The sequence below is a fragment of the Dermacentor andersoni genome, chromosome 7 (genome assembly GCF_023375885.2).
Source record: "Dermacentor andersoni chromosome 7, qqDerAnde1_hic_scaffold, whole genome shotgun sequence".
Lineage (NCBI taxonomy): Eukaryota > Metazoa > Arthropoda > Arachnida > Ixodida > Ixodidae > Dermacentor > Dermacentor andersoni.
Genome location: NC_092820.1, coordinates 146,321,018 through 146,344,976, shown reverse-complemented (window position 1 = coordinate 146,344,976; position 23,959 = coordinate 146,321,018). Strand labels below are relative to the sequence as shown.

Below are 23,959 nucleotides of genomic sequence, written 5' to 3'. Positions count from 1 at the left end.
TCCCGCCAAAAGTGACTCCGTCGGTACGCCAGTGACGTTGAAATCCGGGGAGAAAAAAAGCCCGAACGCGCGATCCGATTCGTTGACTAGCGCACGTGACCAAAAACGCGCGCTGTGGTTGGCTGCGCGAGGTTCCCATCGTCTGCTCCACTCCGCAGGCGACGCGACTGCGCGTCTCGTAGGTTTGTTGGCACCATGCCCAACGATGTCCGATCCACCGGGAAAGTTTGCCACGAGGCACAAGTTCGGCAAAAAGAAGAAGCGATCAGCTTATAACTTTCAAAAGCGCTCCATTCCTTCTGAAAGCATCGAGAGCAGCTCGCCGCCAACCGCAAATGATGCCGAAACCGCGGACGATGCCGAAGTAGGCCTAGCCAGCTCACAAATGAGTGAAATCGTTACGGACAGCGGCCGCGTTCGGCGTGACACTGCAATGTTGCAGCGTGCGGATTTGTTGCAGAGGGAGATGAATGCTCAAAAAAAACTTCGAGTTCTCGCGTCAACGCCAGCAACAACGCGGGTGTTGGATTTGCTCACTCGCGCCGACGGCGTTGCAGCCGCGCCAGTCGACGTCGAGGTAGGCTTCGCTTTCCTCAGTAGGACTCCGTGAGCGGACTGATGTCAAGTACAAGGTGTGCGGCGGCAGCGTCGCAGTAGGCAAAAGCGAACGGTAATCTGGCCTCGCCATAAAGATCGTTATCACGTGCGCGTGTTGCGGCGATATCGCGTCGGCATGGAGCTCGACCCTCGTGAACAACCTCGCCGCGCGCGCGATGCAAGACACCGGGAATCGGCGAACGGCGCTAAACGATGTTTTTGCCGCATTTGGGTGGCCGTGGTCAGAGCGACTACATTCCTGGTGGCTTTTAGCCACTTTCACTGCAAAGTAATGCAAAATTATTTCTGCACTTTTGATTAAAAGTGAATGTATTCCTTTTTTCTCGTTTTCTCAAAACGACATTTTTGATGGTAGTGTAGTTTTGGAGTGACGATATCTCTGGTTCTACTCATCTTATTGCAATAATTCTTTTTTCATCAGAAAGGTGGACAAATTGGGAGTGCAGTAGGCCTAAAATGTGAACAAACATCATTACAGAAATTTTGAAAAAGTAATAATTTCTCCAGGGCTTCACTAATGCCTTCTGCTTACAAAAGTTTGACATGCTGTAACTTCGGCATAAATCAGTTTAGAACATTCATTCTTGTAGCACTGCAACCTCTGATCATTCAACATCATTTTGATGTGCCAGTCTCCTTCATTAACAGCCAGCATTGTAGAGAGAACTTGCCTCCAAATTAGTCCATACAAAAAAACATGAATTGCTTATATTTTGAAAAGTACTTGTTGCATGGGAAAACCAATTGAATATTTGAAATCAGCATGTCAAAATACATAAGTGATGGAAGTTTTATCAAATAGTGGCCACAAATAAAAAATAAAAATTTAAGTGGGGTGTCCCCCCTTAAAGAGCCGCAGGCGATCAAAATGAATCGGGAGCCCTCCACTAGGCGTCTCTCATAGTGCGTGTGCTTCCTTGAGATGTTAGGCCCTGCGATTTGATAATGTTGATTTGAGCTTAGTTTTGGGGGATGTTATGGGCAAGTTAAATGCATGAAGTTGCCCGGTTTTGTTCTTGAAAGTTTGTCGGGTTACATTCAGGTGCAGGTTATGCACATGAATATATGGCACTTCACTTGAGACAAGTAACACCTAAGAATACCTTCAGGAGACAAATGAATCCAGGTATGTGGCAGCCTAAAGTACACAATGTGCAGTTCTTGATGATGTCCTTCTAGTGTGTTGGACTGCATTTATTATTATTTTTTTTTTCTCCTGGACTCTGCATCTCAATATGCATCTGCTCGTTTTGTTGACTCTCTGGTAGTGTCCAAAAAGGGCTTTCACGAGGCCACGGACGCTAGCGAGGAGGAAGAGGATGAAGATGACGATGAAAATCCAGTGGCTTTCCCTTCGCAGGCAGCTCAGGTGAGCTGCTCTGTCCTGCACGTGGAAAAATTTTGACGATAGAAATGTACATACATGCCTGCTGCATGATCACACCCTCTGCTTGCAATGATTATAATATGACGTGAAACTGATGAGCCAACAAACCATTGTGATTCGAGCACATGGCTGGCAATTCATTTAATAGCTGTAATTAAAGGCACTTTCAGTATTTTGTCTGCAAACGCTAATTTATTTTTGCTATGTTGTTAGCTACATTACTGAATGCAATTACAGTCGAACTCGATTATAATGAACTCGCTAGTTCCACGAGAAGTGATTGTTGGATCAGTAGTTTGTTATATGTGAACTCGCCCTTCAATGCAGCCAAAAAATTAATGACACTGTAGCTGGTGCTGGCAGCTATGATATGGCACCACTTTTGTTTGAAAATAGGATTATCACTACCTTCATTTTTTTTTCCCCAGCACTTTTCAGCATCTAACTGCAAGTTTCCGTTAAAGATCTCGTCTTGAAGTTAAACATTTAGACAGAATTGCCTGTCTGGTTGGGAAATTGATTAGGACTTTCAGACTGACTCTGAAAGATGTCATCTGAAGAACGAAATATGGCATCTTAGCCCCTTCGAAACGATGCCCGGTCGGTTCTAATCACCTGCCCCATCGAAACTACGAGCACATCCGCCGGCATTTTTTCCTCTGACAGCTTGTGATGTATTTTGCTATCAGTGGAACACCAGTGGATTCTACATATAATATCGAAGCGTACTGGTCGACTGTAAGCAGACACTACTGCAGCATGGTGACCCTTTGCAAAGGTCTTGCCGTCATGTCTGCAGCATTGCCCACATGGATGCCGTGAGTGGCGAAGTTAGGTTTTGATGTCACTTCGGCCGAAAAACTGCAAAGTTTGAAAGGTAGACCGCCATTGCGAAGTGCTAACAGTGAGAACATGAAGCGGCGATGAACTGTAACAGCTGATTCCTTGCAACTTTGCATTGCAGCAGCGTGTTGTACTGCATTAACGCCGACTCGGGCCATGCGAATATTGATGGCAACGCTTCAGCAGTCGTTGGTTCAGATTAGTCCAAACCGTCCAAACAGCATACGTAACGTAATCTGCACGGTGTCGCACGGACAACTGTGCAAAAACAAGAGTCCCACTGCTGTAACCTCAGAGATTGTGCGTGGTTCCACCGAGATCCCAAGGTGCCACATGGTGAACTCTGCCCTAGTGTGCCACTGAAACACCCTACAAAGTTGCATAGCATCCACTTTGTGGGGGATATGGGGTTCTCCTCCGTACTCTTGGGACAAAGGAACGACAACACAGTAGTGCAAACAATCACAAGGGCATTTATTGCACCTTTCATAGATCAATGCCAGCTAGCCGAGTTGCTATCCCCAAAACGTGCCGATGGGCGCGCGACAAATCTAGAAGTCCGACCTTCCGCGACCGCATTGCGAGCGAATATATTCGCCCCATGCTGGATCCCAACGCCTGGTCGTTCGCGTGTACAGTCACGCGAATGGTGGCACGTTCGAAGGCAGCCACGCGAGACAGTCTCGCAGAAGCCTGGTCGGTGCACGCGCGGGTGGCACGTCCGCTCCCGCTCGTTTCCCGAACCCAAAGAGAGCAAGCGCCTTCCCTTACGGCGCCCAAGTAACCCCGCAGCAGCGCGACACTCGCGCCGTCTCCCGCACTGCGCCTGTACCACTCCGACCGCCGCGGCCCACGCGGCGACGCCGCACGGAGACGGGGGCTATGCAGGAAAACAAGATATCAGGGGAGGCGCGACGGTCGCGCATTCCCACAACTTGGCTACACCAATATGGAAGTCATTCAGCAACAAGCTTGAAGACGGGCGTAGTTTGTTCATACAGTTGATGCAGTCTTAGGCAAGAGGCGTGCGGACTTGCGTGCAGGTGTCTGGGAGCAAGGACTCTCCACAGGTGGTCGGAATGGCCGAGTCGGAGGCGATGCAGGTGGCCATGGAGTCCTCCTCGGATAGCCAGGGCAGCTCCCCTGCTCACCACCCTCAGGGTCCCGTAGTGGGCATGGCAGCACTCAAGCCCTGGACCACTGGCGAGCCCCACGTGAGTGACCGTGCATTGCGATAAGTCGCAGCCAAACCTGCCAACTCTTCCGAATGTTCCGTAAAGTTCACAAAATTATGCTTGTTTCACAATTTGACGAATGTTTGTCAAGTTTTGTGGAAAAGTGAATCCTGTTATTGAAAATATTTTCCTCATCAGTCTCGGAACTTTTCGTCGCAAATCTTATTGTGAAAGAATGCTAGAGGAGTACTTGCTTCATGCAGGTTTACACAGGCAAGCGCCTGAAGCAGGCGAAATTGGCAAAATCAAAATTCCTAAAGAATTCGCTGCAGTTCGTTAAAAATGATTTGGTGCTGTTACAAGTTTGTTGCTGATTGTGTGCGTTGTCCCAGAAAGGCGTGTGCTGAGTGCAAGCTTTAATACTTTGGTAGGTTCAGTCTTCGGTTTCTTTAGAGCGCAGTGTAGTCATTTTTTACTGATAAGCAACTAACTAGACTTGAGAAGATGCTGTCAGAATCTTTGACGTCACAGTGTGCTGGTGTGGGAACGTCATAGTGGCATCACCAGCTGTCCTTTGCTTTTGTCTTCTTTATTTCTTTGTTTACTATGCTGCCTCTTGTGGGAACGCTGTTCCTTTTGCCACTTCAGAAACCAAATTTACTAACACAGCTTAACCTAACATTCCTCAGTAGTCTCCCTTTAAAGGGCCCCTCACCAGGCTTGAGCACTGCAAATGCCCAGGCGTTGTCCATAAGTACGCCTGTCCGTAAGTCATATGCTGACGATTGTGTCGGCAAAGTATCACCGCTGTACTGGGTGACAAAAGCTGCAATTTCTAACGAAAACCTGTGCAACCTTCTTCTCGAGGGGGCCCTGCTTCCTGCCGGAGAATCAAGGTCACATGCAAAAAAGCCTTCTATTTCAAATGTACTGCCTGCGATGTCACTGAATGTGGCACATAACTTTGGTAAGTTATCCGGTGCAGAGCACAGAAAATGCCACTGAAAGTGCGCCCACAGCAAATGAGTAGGGAAGGGAAAAGGGGAGGAGGTGAAGCTCGTGATGTTAATGGGACACTGTGCTCTGGCTCTGATATGCGAGGAGGCAAGGAAGGAATGACCTGCTTGAGGATGTTATTCGAGGCAAAGGGGGAGAGTGCCTCTGTTGGTAGTGGAGCACACCTCCTAGCAGCACGGTGACATGACGTTTCAATTTCTACTGTTTCATCTGATGTCTCCTATCCTCTCAACCAGTTTGAAAAGTTCTTGCTTTAAAACCTTCCCTAGACAACACTTTACATGTTCCAGTGCATAACCAAAATTGCTGATGCCCCCCCCCCCCTATCAGCAATTTTGGTACGGGGGCTTCAATTTCTGCTCTGCAGGAAAAGACGGGACACAAAACAGGAATCGACGGCTACACAGGGGGCTCTGTGTTGCCTTTGGTTTCTTGCACTATCATATTTGGGCATGGGCCTGGTTTAGTTGGATTGAGAGGCTTGCAATGTGGCATTGGTTCTTTTTCTCCCCCCTTCCTTTAATGTTGTAACCATTTCTGTTTTGTGTATTGACAGGAGGACGAGGAAGAAAGTGGGATGAGTGCTGGGGAGGAAGAAGAGGAAGAGGAGGAGACAGAAGAGGAACTAAGCAGTGAGGAGGAACGATGCACTGTGGGCGCCCAGAGGCCACCCCAGATATTGGAGCGGGCCCTGGTTGGCAAGGCAAGGCCCCCTGGGTGAGTGCTTGTTGAACGGGCCACACTTCTGTTTTGTCATACGTCAGCAGTGCTTTCCTCTGCAGTACTTGCGCATCCACACCAGTAGTAGCACAGCCAATGCCTTGCTAGTAATCAAGCGCATTTGCTTCCACTTCTTTTGGTAGTTTGGGAGGTCAAGCACATTCCTCGAGGGGAGAAGGTTCTGCTCTTCCCGTTGAGTTGTCCCAGTCATGGCATAATGCGGATGGACCTTCGTTACCTACACGGTAGGTTTCAATTTATTGGTTCTGTTCGTTTCACTTTGCTTGTGATTTTATCTTATTGCAACAGACCAATGATCTCAAACCTGCCTTGTCCATCAGGTTGCTACATAGCATGTAGCCCCTTATGGTGGCCCACTGTGCTGTGTGTTTGGGAGAATCGTAGCGGTTCCACGCAGTATGGCAAAGGCTGTGAGGTGTGCAAATGCAGATGTTTGCACAGGCAACAAAGCAGAGGATGACGAGCACGGGATGACAGCAAAGCGTAGATGAATGCCTTTATTAGTGTTTGCCCCTCCTGATTGGTCGAGGCGTCCGTATCTTTCATAGTACTGCACAGAACTTTGGCAGAATGTAGGGTGTGGAGTTTTTAAAGGAATGGGCAACACACTCCTGTGTCTTCTTCTTACTCAAGAAAGCGGATAGCGGCTCTGCCACTCAACTGACGTGGCCATTGCCCTTCAGTAACCCTCCAGGGCACCTCTTAAGCAAAATTTTTTCAGCATCCACTCTAATGCACTGGAGTGAAGGGGTGTTTCACAAGCAATTTGTTAGCGTAAGGATTGCCATAGGCAGTTATTGAATCACGGTGCCTTCTGCTGAAAGAGCTTCGAGTTGAGGCCAATTTGCGAATACGGGGTGTCATAGGCACCTTGCACCAGCCGCGCTTTTGTTTATCAATGTTTATGACGCTTTTGTTTATCAACCCGGCACCGCTGGTTATGAAGAAAATGAGACGCTGTTACAAACAATGACGGCCCACGCTTTATCACTGATCTGAGTGTTGCACACCGAGCTTTGCTGAGCTCGAGCTCACGAATGTTCATGCTTCAGGTCTTGGTCGCAAACATGGCCAGTCATATGCAGACCATGTGCGCTTCGAAATGTTTATATCTTGGGCTCACTTGCCTCATGGTAAGGGATCGGAGATGTCAGAGCGAACGTTTATAGCGTGCCTCTGATTTTGCTTCCATCACTCGTTAGGCTGTGTTCTGGCACGGCTGTGTGGAAAGCTTCAGTGCAAGGCACCTGTAGTGCGATCATCTCTACTCCTTGCTGTACCTTACCCCTCTAATGTAATGCCATAATTTGGCACTGTGAGGACATAATAAATAGGTGAAAGTCGAGAGGGACTCGCAAGCTGTTGGCAAGAGCTCCGTGGGTGGTGTTATCTGAGACCCCTAGTACATTTTGTTAGGTGAGTTGGTGCGAGTTGTTGATGTTAGCTTCAGCACAATACAGACGAAGACAAAGATGACGACTGTGTTGACATTATTTGATGTACTACTGTGGTTCTACAAGAATGTGGGAAGACATTTAGCACCGACAGTCATCGCCAAGGTGTTGAGGCATGTTTTAATAGAGATACTTTTGCTGTGGCTTTCAAAATTGTGTTACTAACTATAAGGTAAGCGTGAGACTTTGGTATGGAGTGGGGGAGCAGGAACATGAGTGCTTGCAAAAAAAAATATAAAATTGTTAGATAAGTCTGGCTTCAAAATTTAGTGTTAGACCTCTTTCACTTGTGCTCTTTAATGGCGTTTGTAAAGTCTCGCCTGCTGTGATGGTTTAAGGCACAGTTGCAGTGTGGCGTCTGACACAATGTGTAATGCATCGGAAAGCTCCTATGGGAGCCCAATGGAACCAACCTGGTGGAAACTTCTTGGATGCATTTGTTCTTACGATGTCACACAGCAACCAGAATTGCGCCATGTGTCTCCGGCTTTCTTGCAGGACCCTTGCACCCAGAGAAACCTCAAGTCCTGACGGTGGCGGCAGCTGCCACTCTCTGGAGGCCAGCAATCAGTCGGACAAGAACATGGCTGACTTTGAAGGTGAAGAGGAAGGGTCAGCGGCCTGGCCAAGGGTCATGGTGACGACCCCAACGTCCCGGGAGGCGCCCCTCTTGTCGCCCATTAGCGCGAGTCAGGTGTGCCAGCCAGGCAAGACGCTGCTCTGGGACCTGCTGCAGGACGGCAAAATCGTGAGTGTGGCTCAAGCGCTCTTAAGGACAACAGCTAACACTAAAGCGCAAAGACATAGAAAGTACATTTGTTGTACCTTCTAAACAATAAGCGAGCTACGTGATATATGTACAAGGAAAAGTTCCTCAATCGAGACATGGTGAGGAGCTGAGGAATTTAGGCATCCGGAATCACCATGCAAGGATATTGCGTGAGTAAGTTTCGCCTGTGCCGGAAAGCGAGGGCTAAGTCGTTCACAGGTATAGTCCAGCAAATGGAAGCGATACTGTTTAAGTGGTCCTGTTTTTCCCTGATGTTGCTGCATTTTGAAGCTGTACAGGAAGCCTTTTGCGGGACAGTCTTGCAAAAAGCACCAATGAGTGTGTAAGCTGGTCCCCGTGCGCCGAAACACCTTAGCCCAAGAGAGGGAAGCAACTTTTCTTGCACTCAAGTATCCTTGTCATCAGGGAGTGGTCACCACGAAACACGCATGCCAACTCTTGTAGCTGTGTACCGACTCTCTTATCACGTGTGTTTCACATGGAGAACCCAAACATAAAGATGCGAGAACCGTGCAGGAAGACGGTATATCAGAGGGGACGAAAGAGTGGATCGTCCCCACATCATGCAGTAATTTTTAATGAGAGTAATTCTTTGCTTCATACCAGACTATTGTGATAAGTAGGTAGGTTACTATCTTGCCTTCAAAAAAATAATATAAAAATTTTTTGTCCAGTGGTGTACTTCGAAATGGGGTCCCCCAGTGCAACAACGAGATGCTCTACATGTCAGGCCATGAATGCTTGCTCATTTCTCTTGTGCCTGTGCCAATTAGTGCTTTGAGACGACTGGCATGTACTACATCACGTTGCACAGCAATGAATTGCTTAACTTAAGGGAACTAAAGACTGAATATTTCTGGAAAATTTCATGTGTCTAGAGTGAATAACAAGAATGTTTGTAGCGGGTGCCATGTCCCTCCTTAAAAAGGCAAGAGCATTTGCACGTGTGTGAGTTTCCGTGTTGCTGATGCTGGCTTGAGACGTGCAAATAATTGTCAACCTTACCACTTGCGTTTTTTGTGTGTTATGCCAGATAGCAATAAGTTGCTTATGAAAACGATAGCATGCCAGTTGCTTCAATCTTTTGGGCCCGCTAGCTCGGAGGCTATGTAACATTCAGCTGCCCTCAGTATGGGCTCAGTGCCTAATGAAACAGGTTGCAATGTTTTTTTCACCCGAATATAATATGTATATCAGTCATCGTGTCATTGCTGTCATAGTTGCCTTGCTGCTGTCATCGCACACTCAATTGCTTGCCTTATGCAAAGCATTCTAGAACCACTGTAGGACATTAAACTCCATAAATCATTCCATTCACTCAGCCACATGAGCACTGATTCAGCTTTCCCCTCGAAATTTCGCACGTACTGTACCTTTGTGTGGTGTGCAGATCATTTTTCTGGCTTGCTAGTGCTCTACTAATCGAAATTATATTAACAATCATCGTCATCATATTGTCAGTGAAAAAAAGAACTGGCTTTGTATCGTTGGCTTTGTATCGCCTGGGCACATAAACAAGTGAAACCAAGACTAAAACCAGGCTAAATTAAGCTTTCGCTTTGCACATCCAGGGTTAGCCGAGCTAAGCCACAGTCATTCTTTTTTTTTTTTTCACTGGGAACTCTCTCTTTCCCTATCTCTCTCTCTCTCTCTCTCTGTTTTTTCGCTCTCTCTCTGTGTTTTTTCGCTGGGAACTTTGTGTGTGTGTGTGTGTGTGTGTTCGTGTGTGTGTTGACACTATTGGCGTTGCAAAAACATGCCTGTAGGAGGAGCTGGGCGAAGAGCTGGCCCTTGAAGCCGAGAAGGTGCTGTGCAGTCTGGTGTGCTGGTACGTGGACCGCAGTGTGAGGACGCAGTTCATCGAGGGCTGCCTCCGAAACCTGGCACAGAGCAGGTGAGCACCCCCTCGTCGGACATGTCGACCCATCATCGGACATTCCAGAATGTGCCAGACACAGTGAGAACACAATGAGTCTGGAGAAGAATGTGATGGTGTCCGTACACGAATCTGAATGATCAAGTGCACACCCTCAGTTAAGGGGAGAGGTTACACTTGAAAGGCAGCTTATTTAATTTGTGGGCACATCTTAACAAAATTTTCACGCTTTGTGTATTTTAATTTGCATATCCTAAAAAATGTAATTAATCTTGTCATAAGTAGTTTTCGATATACTCTAAAAGCATTCTATAAGCCAAGTCCTTTGTTTGGAGGAAAATTAGCATCTAAACAGAAAATCCCAACACAGTGGTTTAGATATAAAGGATATCTAGAATGTTCTGGGAATGTCATAAAGTATTAATCAATGTTCTGTGCCAATTTGAACAAAAGTTGGAGCTCTCAAAGTAGCTAGAAAAAAGTGCCATCTTCACATGTCAAACATGTGACCCATTCCAAAAAAATTTTGGGAAGATTACTGCCTTAAAAAGGGGCATATTGCTTACTGCATACATTTATCTTTCTGGAAAAAAAAAAAAAAAAACTGGAAAAAGAAGACAGGAAAGATATGCCGATAGCTGAAATAGGAGAGAAGCTATTTTACCTTCAAAATTGGAATTGTGTCAAAATTGTTGTTTTCAGAAACCAAGGAAAAACATTCTGCAACATCTTTATTGGTAGAATCTCAAGGAAATGCACCCAGAGCACAATCTGGATGCATCCCATTCTTGTGACTTCTTGGCCAGCTTCCTCACACTCAAAGAGGCTTCTCACTTCTTGCTAGAGCTAGCACTTTGACGAAGATCTTTCTCCTCTGCTCTCCGAGATGCGCTGCCGCAACTATTCACGTCTAGCCGCTGTAGAACTGCAGCAAACACATGCAGATTCCCAGTCTTGAAGCCTAGGATAGCTTCCGCAGCAGCAGCTTGTACGGTAAAGAGAGGTGCATGCTGTTCCTTTGAGACTAAACTCCAAATTACAGAGTGTAAGGAGCCGTAGGTTGATCTGACGCTGACGCCGTCGCTGCAGCACTCACCTCTGTGAAAGGCTCAACCTTCTGTGCCATTGCTGGTACCGACTAAAGCCCCTCAAGTGTGGCCTTTCATGGGCGATGCTCTACAAATTGAGCTCTCAATTGGCAGGGCATTGCACACGTAATGCGAAGACGTGGGATCGTTCCCCACCTGTGGCAAGTTGTCTTGTCCATCCACTTTCATTTCCATTAATTTATAATTTCTTCAATTCATTTAGCAAGCACAAGTAATTTCCCTTATGTTGTCCTTGGTGTCAACGTTTGTTGGCTTTTTATAGTATAGTTATCTAGTTAGTTATCTAGTAATTTTTGTAGAAAACGTTATAGCCTTCAGTGTGAAAAATTTGCACGCCCTTTATTTTCAGGTCTGTGGTCGTTTCACTGCGCCTGCTACCCAAGCTGCTAGCATCTTTCCAGCAGCCCAGGGAAGGCGCGGACACACACTATGTCACCATGTAGGCATCTTCATTCATTTAGAGTTTCGTTAGTCATGTGATTTTAAACTCATTATGAATTGCCTGCTTACTATTCGAATACGGTCAGTCAAAACTGGCATGTAGAAAAGTGTAGTTTAAGTTCAATTGCTATTTTTTGTACCTTACGCAACTGTCTCTAGGGTTAAGAGTTACTAACTGTATGGATGATTCTGCTCATCTTCATTTGCAGGTGGGCGGAACGGGAGCACGGAATGATGCGACTATTTCTCGAAGACCTCGTACGATACACAAACAGCCGCAAGAAATCCTCTGCCCCCACGCACAAGCTGTACGGCTCATTTCATTTGCTTTCTTTAGTGTAGAAAGACCTTTGTGCGATTGCGTGCGTACATTGTGGCCACAAAAGAAATGCCTCTAGCTATTTTCTTTTTATTTACTCACTAAGCGGTAGCAATAGTAGCAGCTCAATGTAACAAGACATCATTGACTGCTTATAGCGCTAGTTGTTGGAGTCGGGAATTTCTGCACTATAAGCTGTTGTGCGCTGTAACCAAAACATTTTCCAAAGGATGATCATTTGCAGACCATGCAGCCACGACATATTTTTCTTTTTTGGGTGCTGGAGTTGTAAAAGACAAGAAATTGATTTTACTGTTGAAATTTGTTTTTCCCACCTGCCCGATAATTCAGACATTTTTGTGACCCCATTTGTGTTAGAAAAACATTAGTCGGTGACTATTGTGTTTATTTCTCACACTCAAAACTGAAAAGTAGGCACGTGTGAATTATCGGATAGCTTGAATATTATCGAATATTATATTTTCAATATTTGTATTCACTTGGAAAAATAGATATTCGAAAGTGTCAGCTCGATACGAATATTCGAATGTAATCGACTATCCGAATCTAATCTAAAAATATTGGGGTGGTTTTTTGCCAAATTTTGTGGCGACTTTGTGCTGCTAGCAAAATTTCTCCTGTAAAGCATGCTTAGTCACTAAACGTCTGAATTATGCGGGAAAGCCAGCCTCTCAATAGCAAGGGATGTGGGTTGCGGATAGCGAGTGCACTTTTGCTTTTTTACAGCGCCACCCCCAATTCTGAGCTTATTGCTTAACAGCAAGTGCGATGGTTGACGACTGGCACAGGGTAAAATGCCTCTGAGTTGACGGGCATTTGATGCGGTATAAGAAGGCACAGGCTTTCGAGGACAGCTAGTGGGAAATAATAAATTTTCCAAGTTAACATGAGCCAAATACACAATGTTTTAGTATAACGGCTTACTAGTCTAGTTCTTTAACATTGACAATGCAATCGCAATGTTCCAAACATAGCAAATTAACCCAACGTTCTACAATATGGATGTGCATATCATTATTCGATATTCAATTCGGTATTCGAAGCTAAGTATTTGTGTTCGATTTGTTTTAGAAAATTTTGGTATTTGCACACCCCTACTGAAAAGCCAAAGAGCAACAGCATGCACGCGTTTGGTGCAGACCGTGTGCCACTGACAAGCGGCCGGAGCAAACTGCTGCTTTGTTGCCTAGGCAACCTCCATGCACCTGCTGGGCCAGCACGCTGTAACTGCATTCTTTTCATGCATTCCTTGTTCGCTCGCTTGCGCAGCGTCCCCTCTGCATCGTCCTCATCGCTCTCCCCTAGGCCAGTGCATCTTGTCGAGAAGCACGCTCGCTGCCTCGCTTGCCTGCGGGATTTTCCGGCAACCATATTATAACCAGTATTTTGTCTCGCGGGGCTGCATTAAAAGTAACATGCATGTGCATTGAGTTCTTGGGAAGATAAACGGAAGTCAGAAAAGCATGCATTACATCTGATCCTGCACTATGCGGGCTTACATTATAAGTGGTCTGAGCTGTAGCACTAAATGTGGCTTGCAAGACTGCTGAGGAAATTTAGTGTGGCCTAAGTTACTGAGTTGTGGAACACTCGTTTGTTTGCGGTACATTGCCTGTGGAATTATTCTAATCTACAGTCGACCTGTACTAGTTCAGACAGCTGGGAGCCTAAAATGGTGTTGTGAACTGAAGTTTAATTATGTATGGTCCAAAGAAGATTAGTATAAGTTACAATATTTACTGGCATAATGAATGCATTCATGTAATGAATGCACCCACCACTTCTCCAATAAAAGAGTGAATTTCTTTTCCTCGCATAATGATCGCACCCCACACTCGCTACCGGGATGTAGGAGACCCATAGTACAATTCGGCGTCTGATGGGAAAAATCAAAATTCTACCCCGCATAATGAACACCCCCCCCCCCAACTTTGCGCATATGTTTCAGGAAAAAAAAGTGCAATAATTGTTTGAGTAAATGCGCTACTGTGTGAATGGATGTACACACTTACCTTGTACTTGCACACTTACTAGATGTAGTAGCCAGTTTTGGTGGCGAATCTGGCGAATTTTCTAGCGAATCTGGTACTTTGAACTCTCGAATATTTGGGCTTTCTGCTGGTTCCCGTTGAGACAGAATTACCTATTGGCGACTCTATAATGAAACCGAAAACGCAGTATACGAGGCAATATCGGTTACAGCTAAACGAATATTTGTTTGCTCTGTAGCTCAAAGTATGTATACTCTGATAGCAAAAATGTCAAATACTCGGCAGTAGCAACTTGAAGTGGCACACGTTGAACAAGCATGTGTTTTCACCAGTGGGTCGACTTGGCTGGACTGCTGCTGGCAAGCACAACGTGCCGATCCCATGTGTTCATATCGTATAAACGGTTGCACATTAACAACAGTGCAAAGTGCACTTGTAATTTAAAGTGTTTCGCTTAACATTATAGGAATGAGAGGCCACCAGTGGGTAATCAAAATCGACAGGAGACCCTTTGCTTTCTCATCAGAGGCACCCTGCTTGTGTATCTTTCACATACACTCAATTGTTAATTTTTGTCTTAATTGTTTTTTGCTGATATCAGTGTGTACTCTTATAAGGAATATCAGATTAATGCAACTATTTTTATGTCAGATGTGACTTCTTTATAATGATGTTTAGCTATATTTCAAAGCTTTCTTTGGTTCTACTCCCGACATCCTGACACCAGCGCACGATAAGTGTCCTCGCAAATGTTGTAATGTGGTTTTAACTTAGGCCAAACTCAGGCTGATCATTGAGTAATGCAATGTCACAGCACCCACACATCTCATAACATTGTAATAGAGCTAACGAGCTAACCAATAAGTGTCTATAGCAGCACAACTTAGCAGGTCTGTTTTTGTCAATCACTGTCCAGTTGGTTTCTGCCATTTTTTTTTTTTTTTAGTAATGGTTAACATTTTCTGAAGTTGCAGTGCATTTTCAAACAGGTCACTTCTTCTTCTTCTTTTTTTTTTCTTTTTTCTTTTTTTGCAGCTACACGCACAGGGAACAGATACAGGTGCGGCTACATTTTTTGTCCTGCATCTTCTCCGCAGCTGGGTCTCCCGACGACTTTGGTGAGTATAAATCGCCAACTTAGCTTGAACGTTGGTTGAGTAACTCTGCGCAACTTCCAGGTTTGAGCCGAGACCAAGTGGACGTGCTCTGGTCGTGCCTTGCCTTGGATCCGGAGTGCGGAGACGAGCTCTTCAGTTGGCTCCTGAGTCAAGTCCGCAGCAAGGAGCAGCATGCCCTCAGTCCCGACCTGTTCCGTCACCTGCTTCTGCACAAGGTAGATTGCTTTGCTAAATGTTGGTAGTGCCAGGAAACTGTTGCATTTTCTCATTGCACAATAAGATCGGGAGCTGGATGGGTTGGTTTTTGTGCATAAGTGCAAGCGGGGCAAGGAACACTGCAACAAACAGGATCGGACACACAAATGCGTACTCCCAACTGAAAGCTTTAATGAAAGCAATGCATCGGTCTATTGCACAAGCAATGGTCATATGATTCAACTGCATTCATCATGCCCTGCAAGATGAGCACTGTACAAAAGCACATGCAAGAACAAGGCAAGGTAACCAGTTGGATGAATCTAGATAACCATAGTCTATGCATTTACATGATTTACTGTACTACAGTTGTTGCATACACACTTTACACGGGCTGTGATCAGGAGTAGGCAAAAGGGGTAATCCTCAGCCTGGAGCCAATGCTTCGACAAGGGGACATGATCCGCAGGTTGCGACTTGGTGGCTATGGCGCTCTGCTGCTGGGCATGAGCTTCTGGGTTTCATTTCTGGGCGGCCGCATTTCAGATGCGGCGGAATGCAAGAACTCTTGTGTACTTAGATGTGCGTTAAGCTCCAGGTGGCCAAAATGATAGTTTTGCTTCTCCATAATCATATTACCGTTTGAAGAATACCAGGTTACCAGAGACATGTACGGCATTACCAATGTTGGTAGCGGCATTTTGCAACTTTTTGGCCAGACACAGTGTGTTAGAACCATTTTTTTTCTATTACATTGTTGTTCTTTTTAAAGAAAAAAATATTATGGTTAAGTGACGCCACCAGTGTGGCCGCTCATGCAATGTCCTCAATTACCTGGTATTCTGTGAAACTGCATTATGTTTACTGATTGACTAAAACTGTAAATCAACATGGAGACCCCAAACTACCATGTCTCTTGTTGCCCGTGTCCGTCTTTGGGATGTTAACCCCACAGTTTGATTTGATCTCGACAAGGGGATTTGTCTACTTGTCTCAGCGGATTACAACGTCATATAACAGCATTATTTAACAGTAGAAATATTAATGAAAAGAGATGATAACGTATATGAAAAGGCAATTTGCTGCTGGTGAATGCGAAACCCACAACCTCTGCACAATATGTGTGATGCGGTGCCAGTTGAGCTACCCGTGGTGGCAGCTGTCCCCCTATCAACTTTCTTTGGCACAATCGAAACTCTTTGTGCAAAGCAGCATCTGACATGAAAGTACCTTTATTACATCATCTCGGTTTGTTATGTCAAGATTCAGCCGTGTTTGTGTGTGTTTATGTATGTAGAACATCTTTCTTTGGTTGGAACTTTCTTCCTACAAATAACTCTTGGGTCCACAACTTTTGTATCACTACTTTTTGCCAGGCTAGCTGGTTCATTCTTGTTGTTGGCATAATAGCATGTGAAACAATGTGGAGGACAGGACAGGAAAGAGCGTCGCAATTCCTCACATTGTTACGCATCCTATGGTGCCAGTAACAGATGCTTTTGTTGTCGCAAAGAAAGACGACGATCATGTTTGGTGACGGTTCTCTTGTGCAGCTGCCCCAGCTTCCCGCCGCCTCGACCAGCATGACGGCGCTGCACCTGCTGCAGCAGCTGAGCGGCTCGAGTCGAGTGGCTCCGCCCATCGAGTCAGTGCTGCTCAGTCCCCGTCCCTCCAGTTCCTCTGGCTCCTCCCTGGAGCAGGACCACTGCGTGAGCTCCTCCCCGCAACTGGCCAGCGGCATCGACCAGCTCTGGGAGATCGCGCTCAGGGCCTCCAGCACCGACGTCAGCATGGCGGCCATCCAGTACCTCAACAGCTTCTACCTCCACGGTGAAAACCTGGTTTTATTTGTCTATTGTTCACAGTTGCGCCTGTTGTGGCGTCTCCTCAGCACTTTGCTGCTGAGCCTGAGGTTGTGGGTTCAAACCGCAGCTGAAGCAGCTGCATTTCGAACAGAATGGAATCTAACACAGTTGTGGTGTACGCCCTTAGAGGTACAATAAAGAGGCATACTAAATCAGTGTAGGCGGATAAGGTGTTCTTTGAAAACTCTATTTTTAATATTGTGGTAACGGGTTGATTACTGGAAGAGAAGATGAAGGCCAAACTTCAATTTTTAAAAGAAATTTGCACAAAAACCTCCATGTGATGTCATGGTTTCCATGGTTACCTCCTCGTACTTGGGCCCGTGGGCCGCTTCAGATTTTGAAAACCACTAAGGTCAGGTCTTAAGCATATTGGCATACGACGCAGTCCATCTTTACCAACAAAATAAAAGATTAACTAGGTTCAAGCAGATGCTGTCAAAATCCATGTCATCACAGCTAATTGTCACTTGTCCTTCGTTGTTGCATCTTCTCTGTCTTACCAAGCCTCCTCTCATGGTGAGAGTGGCTTTTTCGTTATTGTAGAGAAATAATGATGCACCTCAACCCTGCCTGGTCAGAATGAATCTGAAACACATCTCCCACTACAGCAACCGTCACTGCCAGATTACAGCTTCGGAGTGTAGAACTCCATAATTATTTCAATTTGTTGTACCTGTGGTGCTTAGAGGCATTTTTTGTGGTGAGCATAAGTTGGGTGTAAGTTCAAACAGACATCGAAATTGAACATACTCAAGTGGTGCGTATCACGGTTGCAAGGAAATACTATTTGTATACATATTTGAAAGAAAATAGGTATGTCAGATAAACCACTCATCTGCTAGCATAACAGAATACGTGCCGATTTGAAGAAAGAGAATGAGACAGTGCCTTAATTGATGTTAAAAATGTCATGGTATAATGTACACTACTATACTACTAGAAGTATAGATAATAGATAAGAAGTATAGAAGTAGAAGTATAGAAGTATAGATAATAGATAGAAGTATAGATATATAGATAAAGTATAACTTTACTATACTAGAAGTATAGTAAACACTACTAGAAGTAATACCTAAGTAATGAATGGGCAATTTTTATTGGGCAAAGTTGTTCCCAGAGTACAAAGCAGTGCTAGAGGGACAACAGTAGTGCTGACCGGTAGTCGTCAAATCTAACCACCCAGCTCAAGTTGATCCAAGCAGCTCACGTTGATGTGTGTCGCCGTGCACTCCAGAGCAATTGCAGGTGCTTATGCAGATTTGGGATCGTACTGCACTATTACCATTGGGCATGTAATTTGATGAGACACAGCTGTCTCACTATCAAATTGGCAGTAGCTTTCACAAGGTTTCGGATTCGGTAAGCTTGTCTTGTGTGAGAGTCGGAAGCTGACAACGGCAACAATTCAGTGGGAGTGGTCACGGGCAGAAACCAAAGAACTGCATGTGACCACTCCCATTGGCAATATGATTCATCTGTGTGGTGTATTTTGCATTCGAAAATTTACCTTGTCCTTATTTTCTAATTCGCAGCTCACCAGGGCACTCTTGAGAGGGAAGAAGAGTTTGCACAGAGGTGCATGCACAGCTTACGAACAGCAGCGGACAGCCTTGCTGAGGTAAGACCACGTGCCAGTCATTTGTCATGGAGCGTTAGTGAGAGGGAGTGTAGATGTGTCATTGCAGAACGCAAGTGCAAATGAAAGTAAACGAGACTGAATGGATAGCAGTGGCTGTGAACGACGTGTGCAAAACAATCAAGAAGCTAGCATGCAAACAGTTATTCGTGCACACAAGAGGAATTGAAACTGAAAAGATTTTGAACAAGTGAAGTAATCGAAACAAGCGGTTCAATCAACTAAAACATTTGATGTGAACTTGAAGTGCGGCTCTTGTTGGTTGGTGGTGTGATGTTTTATAGGGTTATGTTCTCATGGGTTGTTGTAAATAGTCCAACAGTTTGTCTCATCAAGTGTGGGTACCTAAAAAATTTGTTGGGATGTTTATTTGGTTATGAAACATTTATTGATGTATACGGTGAACTTTTCAAGCATTCACAACATGATGCACACTTGCACAGTTCTTTTACTGTGAAGCTGGAACCATAAACACTCATTGTAACAAATTCATCTAAGCAGCAAATAACTTTGTTATAAGCAATATTTTGTTAAAAGTAGAGGAACTACGGGAGAGTCTTGGTGATGTGGGAATACAAAAAGCTTTGAATAAAGCAATATTTCAAATAAAGTGATTTTGAATAAACTGTTCACTATAGTACAGTATTGGTGTTCCTTACCCTTGTACACAAGGTGACTTGGAGTTTAGCACCAAAGCTAGGTACGGTAGTTTTTGCTATTGATTATTGCGGGTGTTTCGTTGGTTTCAGTAGTTTTTTCTGGGCTCGAGTGTGTGCTGCTGGAACCACTAACGTAGTGGGAAAAAGAAAAGGAATTGTAGTAAAAATGTTACATCACGTTAGCCTGAGGGCCTCCCACACTTGTGTATCTCATAGCTTAGAATGTTGCTTTGCGAATGAATCAGTCAATCAACCAGTCAATCGGAGTAGCTTTGGCACCACCAACCTAGTTTCACCTCGTTTGCAGCATCCCCAAGAGGCCGAGGAGACCACACTGACAGTGGTGCAGCGGGCCCTGCAGCTGCTCAAGCTTCACCTCGAGGCGTTCCAGCGGCGCTACGCCTTCCACCTGCGCCGGTGGCAGCTTCGAGACGGCGCCGGTCTCAGTCCCCACGGCGCTGCACTGCAGGACCCCAGGGGGGTGGGCAACTGCCCCCTCCGCATCGTCTGCCAGCCTGCGGGCCTTTCGCACAAGGTGCGGTTCTCCTAATTTAGGCTGCACTCCTTGCACTAATTCAGGAAGGGCGGTGCTATGGTGTCCTCGGTTTGACAGTGGCATGGAAAGTGGTGCGCCACCCGTGCTACTTTGGCACTGACTGGTCTGGAAGTGCAGGCGGCGCAGGCATTGAGTGAGCTCTTTGAAGCAGACGGTGCAGCATTGCACTTGTTGATCAGTGGCGGTGGGGCAGCAGTATTTTGTGCTTTTTTATTGAAACGGTCGGTTTAGCTGGTGTGAGGAGCTGAGCACATGTCCAGTGCCTGGCAGGACGTGACCATAGGTTTTTAATTATTACACTGTGTTAACTTCCTTTCATTTCCCAATGAGCTTGGGCAAATGCTTTGTTGCCACCATACAGTGCTTCCAACCTGTGGGGCTAGTTTTCTTCCAACTTGAATAAAAAGATATCCTTATATTACCCTATATTTTTGCAAAATGTGGTTGAGTTTGTCAACATGATTTATGTAATGTTAAATTTTGTTTGTGTTATGCAAACAGACTGCAAGCATTATAGAATCAATTTATAATTTTGTACATTTATAAAATTGCACAGAGCAAGGTCAAGTTACTCGCCTGACCTCGCTCTATCAACATATTTTTTAGTTTTTTTGAATAAAGGACATGAAAGGACTGCAATTTCACTATGTAGAAGAGGTGAAGGAAAAAATGAGAGAGGAGCTATCAGTCATCAAAACAGACAGGTTTAAAAATTTTTCCAAGAATAGAATTGCAGATTGGACAAATGTATTAAGTGTAATGGAGATTACGTTGAAGGTTATAAGGTTGTTTTGTAAAAAAATGAATAAATAGCTTTTTAAAAATTATTCCGATTATTTTTGGGTACCCCCTCGTACATATTTTGTTGCTGTCCAAAGTTGTTCTGCACGTAGACCAAAGTACCATGACTACACGGAACCTTATTTGAAATGTAAGGAAGATGGGTGCCAGACCTTCCTTACAGAATGTAACAATGTCAGAACAGTGTGCCACTTCAGAACATCAATGTAAAAGATGTGAACAATCTTTTTTATTGCCGCCTACTGATATAGTATCATCATGCTTACAGTACAGTACGAATATTGTGGATAATTTTTATCTTTCCTCCAAAGGAAAATTCCCCCAAACATATGACCACTGTGTCTCTTCAAGGTTGCTCTGCCTGTGGGCAGTTCTCTGTGAATTTTAGTATATGCATGCGTAGTCGGCTGTCTACTGCCATGATCACGTTGTAGTGCCCAGGTTTGCCCATCCTGCTTTGTTTGGTGTTCCAGCATAAGTTTCACCAATTACAGATACTTAATTCAGAGTGCAAAGACATCAGTATTACTGCTAGCGGTATGAACTGCAAAACTGCAGAAACAGTACTTCATTAAAGGTCCCAGGGCATCCACATCCTGTCGTTTACTTGGAGAAATGCGTTCACTGTGTTGCTCTATGATAAAAAGTCACAGTTCGCAGGTGAATTTGAAGGTAATTTGCAGTGAGTGAAATAAAGATGATGCCGTCACGTCAGCAGTTTCATCATTTCAACATCAATGTGCGAAATTTTTCTAGATTGTGGGAAATTTCCCTAGAGTTTGCAGTACTTCCACTGGTACTACTACTGCCACATAGGTTACCCCAACAGTAAAAAGCAAATGTGCTTCCCATTCCTGCATGCGTTCAAGAAAGGCGCCTAATCTCTCACAGTAGAGGACACAGCTCGCTCGTTGCTGCACGGTTATGCTTTGTTTTCATGTGCTCATGTGCCATGCTGCACTCGCATCACATGAACATGCATGGCGCCTCACAAAGCATCGTCGAGCACTTTTGCAGAAAGTGGAGTCAAATCGAAGTGGCCTTTTGTGTATGTGCAAAACGCTTTGGTGGTCTGATGACTCTTTCGTGTCCCACGAGTGGCAGTCTGATGGCCTAGTGGTGGTCCAGACTACCTCTGATCCATCACTTACAGAGGCTGTTGGCCCGGTGCTGCATACTCATGCGCATTCGTGTGTTTGCAGACAACGCTAGAGCTCCAGAGCTGGGACCTGGTGGGCGACCTGCGTGCCGAGGTGGCCCACTGGTGGGAAGGGCTGCAACCGCAGCTACAGCCACAGCTTCAGGCCGCCAGCGAGGGTGGTGCTGCGGCCTGCCTGCGCATGATCACCCAGGGGCAAGAGCTCACCACTGACCTCGACGAGAAGCCTTTGGCTGACCTCGGCTTCAAGGATCTACAGGTTGGTGGTAGAATCTAGAAGTAGAGTCCCTTCCCAGATTTTGTGGTGAAGAGTCGTCAATCTCATCTTTGCTCCAGGTAATTCAGAGCTACATTTTTGTTGCTGTGTGGGTGTGCATGACCTCCTTACTGCTGCTTGTGCAAGCTCTGTCATTGAGGAGAAGCATTTGCTACTTTGAACACGACACTTTGTCACGAGCGTGACTGACTTGCAAAAGAATGGTAACATTACCGTAGACATTTGACACAGTTTGGAAGAAAAAGCATTCATCACTTTGAACATAGCGCTTCGTCACAAATGTGACCGACTCTTCAAGGAATGAAAAAATTAGCACTGACAGTTCATGCAGTCTGGTAGGAGAAGCATTCCTCAGTTTAGGCACAGCGTTTCGCTTTGTCACGAATGTTGCCGACTCACCAAGGAACAGGAACATTAGTGCAGACATTCAATACTGACATGTTCTAATCTGCATGGAGGTTGGAGGGACCATTGTTCTTGCCTTATCTATAGCTTCCAGAAGGAGTGTCTTCTTGGCCCAGTGCTTTGCCTCGTTCGATTGTCTCATCATTGACATTCGCTACTTTGAACCTGGTGCATTCACAGACTGTGTTCATGTCACCGCAACTGGCGCTGCATGTCATATTTATTTATTTCAACAGAAGGTCACTCTTGGCCTAGCACTTTGCCCTTTTTTTCCGATTATCTGTTATCTAGCGTTGACTACATTTAACCTGTGTGCGGTCGCAGATTGTGTTCGTGTCGGTAGGAGCCGCCCGACAGAGGCGGCGGGCGGGACCGGGTCTCCCTGAACCGGCGAGCCTGCTTCCCTGCCCACCCCGGGAGCGACTCCCCACCCTAGTGCTCCTGCGGCCCACTTACCTGGAGTGCCTCTTCTCACTCATGCAGCTACTTGGCAATGTCCGGACACGGAACCGGGCTGGGGTGAGTTTGCATTGCAGCACCTTGCAGAGAATATTGGGAGCCATCGGCTTTCGCTGTCAACCTAGTTTCGTCCCGCAGTGCCTGAGGAATCCTAACGGGACAGCTACACGGACAGTGACAAGGCTACTTTTTCAGGGAAACTGTCGAAGACAGGTTGTGTTGTCAAAACGTTGGCCCCGTAGACGTTCCTTGTTTGTCTGCCATTGATATCAGTGCCCTAAGGAAGGCTTCTTAAAATAAATATAAACTCAAATCAAATCAAGTTTATATTTTCATTCTGTCAAGATACAGAAAGAAGGACTGCGGAAAAGGTCGTCTTTAAAACGGCTTGGCTAGTTCACAGCCCCGTGTGATTGATAAACAAATAAATAAAAGGTACGTCATGCATTTCATGACAACTTTGCAGATAGGCGTCTCAAAACTGGTTCTGGTGTTCGGGGTACCTGCTTAAGTCAACGTGCTTTGAGCACTGACTTCATTAAATTCTGTAATTGTGATGTGTTCCTTGAAGAAATTGATAAAGAACTTAATTCATCAACTTAAGTTACACGATTCATAATCGGTGATTAGCACAATTACTTTAGGCCAGCAGAGAAAATTATGAATTTTCGATAAGAATTTAACCTTGTAATTTTTATTGGAGCGCTTATGAGAATTGCCCGGTCATTTCTGAGACACCTGGTGCCAAAATGAGTCTGACTCCTGCACTGAATCAAAAAGGCATTTCGCACAAGCCTTTTTACAAGTTTCTTCCGTAATGCTGTGGGGTGCAAACATGGTTGGTACCTGTTTCTCCATGTTTCTTTTTTTTAATTGTCGTCTTGCTACAATGCTTTAAGAAGGTGTGGGTTAAAGTGAATAACAAAGTGGGACCAGCTTGTGCTGCTGTTCTTGCTGTGACAGAGTGGTTGTCACTGCCTGCACATTCTGCTGGAAAGTTGCAGCCTCATCGTCACCCTTTATTTTGGGATAGCATGAAACCTA

The 23,959-nt window shown here is 45.3% G+C and overlaps 1 protein-coding gene across 2 annotated transcripts in view; it reads left to right on the top strand.

The window, feature by feature from the left end:
* The window catches only part of puf (ubiquitinyl hydrolase 1 puf), a 99,389-nt gene that overhangs the window by 19,367 nt on the left and 56,063 nt on the right, over positions 1-23,959 (top strand). For both annotated transcript variants that reach the window (XM_055072257.2, XM_050180836.3), the window contains exons 12-26: positions 1,887-1,987; positions 3,892-4,062; positions 5,597-5,757; positions 5,904-6,005; positions 7,734-7,983; positions 9,792-9,919; positions 11,360-11,449; positions 11,661-11,759; positions 14,818-14,900; positions 14,961-15,115; positions 16,649-16,925; positions 18,496-18,581; positions 19,566-19,793; positions 21,818-22,033; positions 22,781-22,975. In XM_055072257.2, the coding sequence (XP_054928232.1) occupies positions 1,887-1,987; positions 3,892-4,062; positions 5,597-5,757; positions 5,904-6,005; positions 7,734-7,983; positions 9,792-9,919; positions 11,360-11,449; positions 11,661-11,759; positions 14,818-14,900; positions 14,961-15,115; positions 16,649-16,925; positions 18,496-18,581; positions 19,566-19,793; positions 21,818-22,033; positions 22,781-22,975 (2,342 nt within the window). The remainder of the gene's footprint in view (positions 1-1,886; positions 1,988-3,891; positions 4,063-5,596; positions 5,758-5,903; positions 6,006-7,733; positions 7,984-9,791; positions 9,920-11,359; positions 11,450-11,660; positions 11,760-14,817; positions 14,901-14,960; positions 15,116-16,648; positions 16,926-18,495; positions 18,582-19,565; positions 19,794-21,817; positions 22,034-22,780; positions 22,976-23,959) is intronic.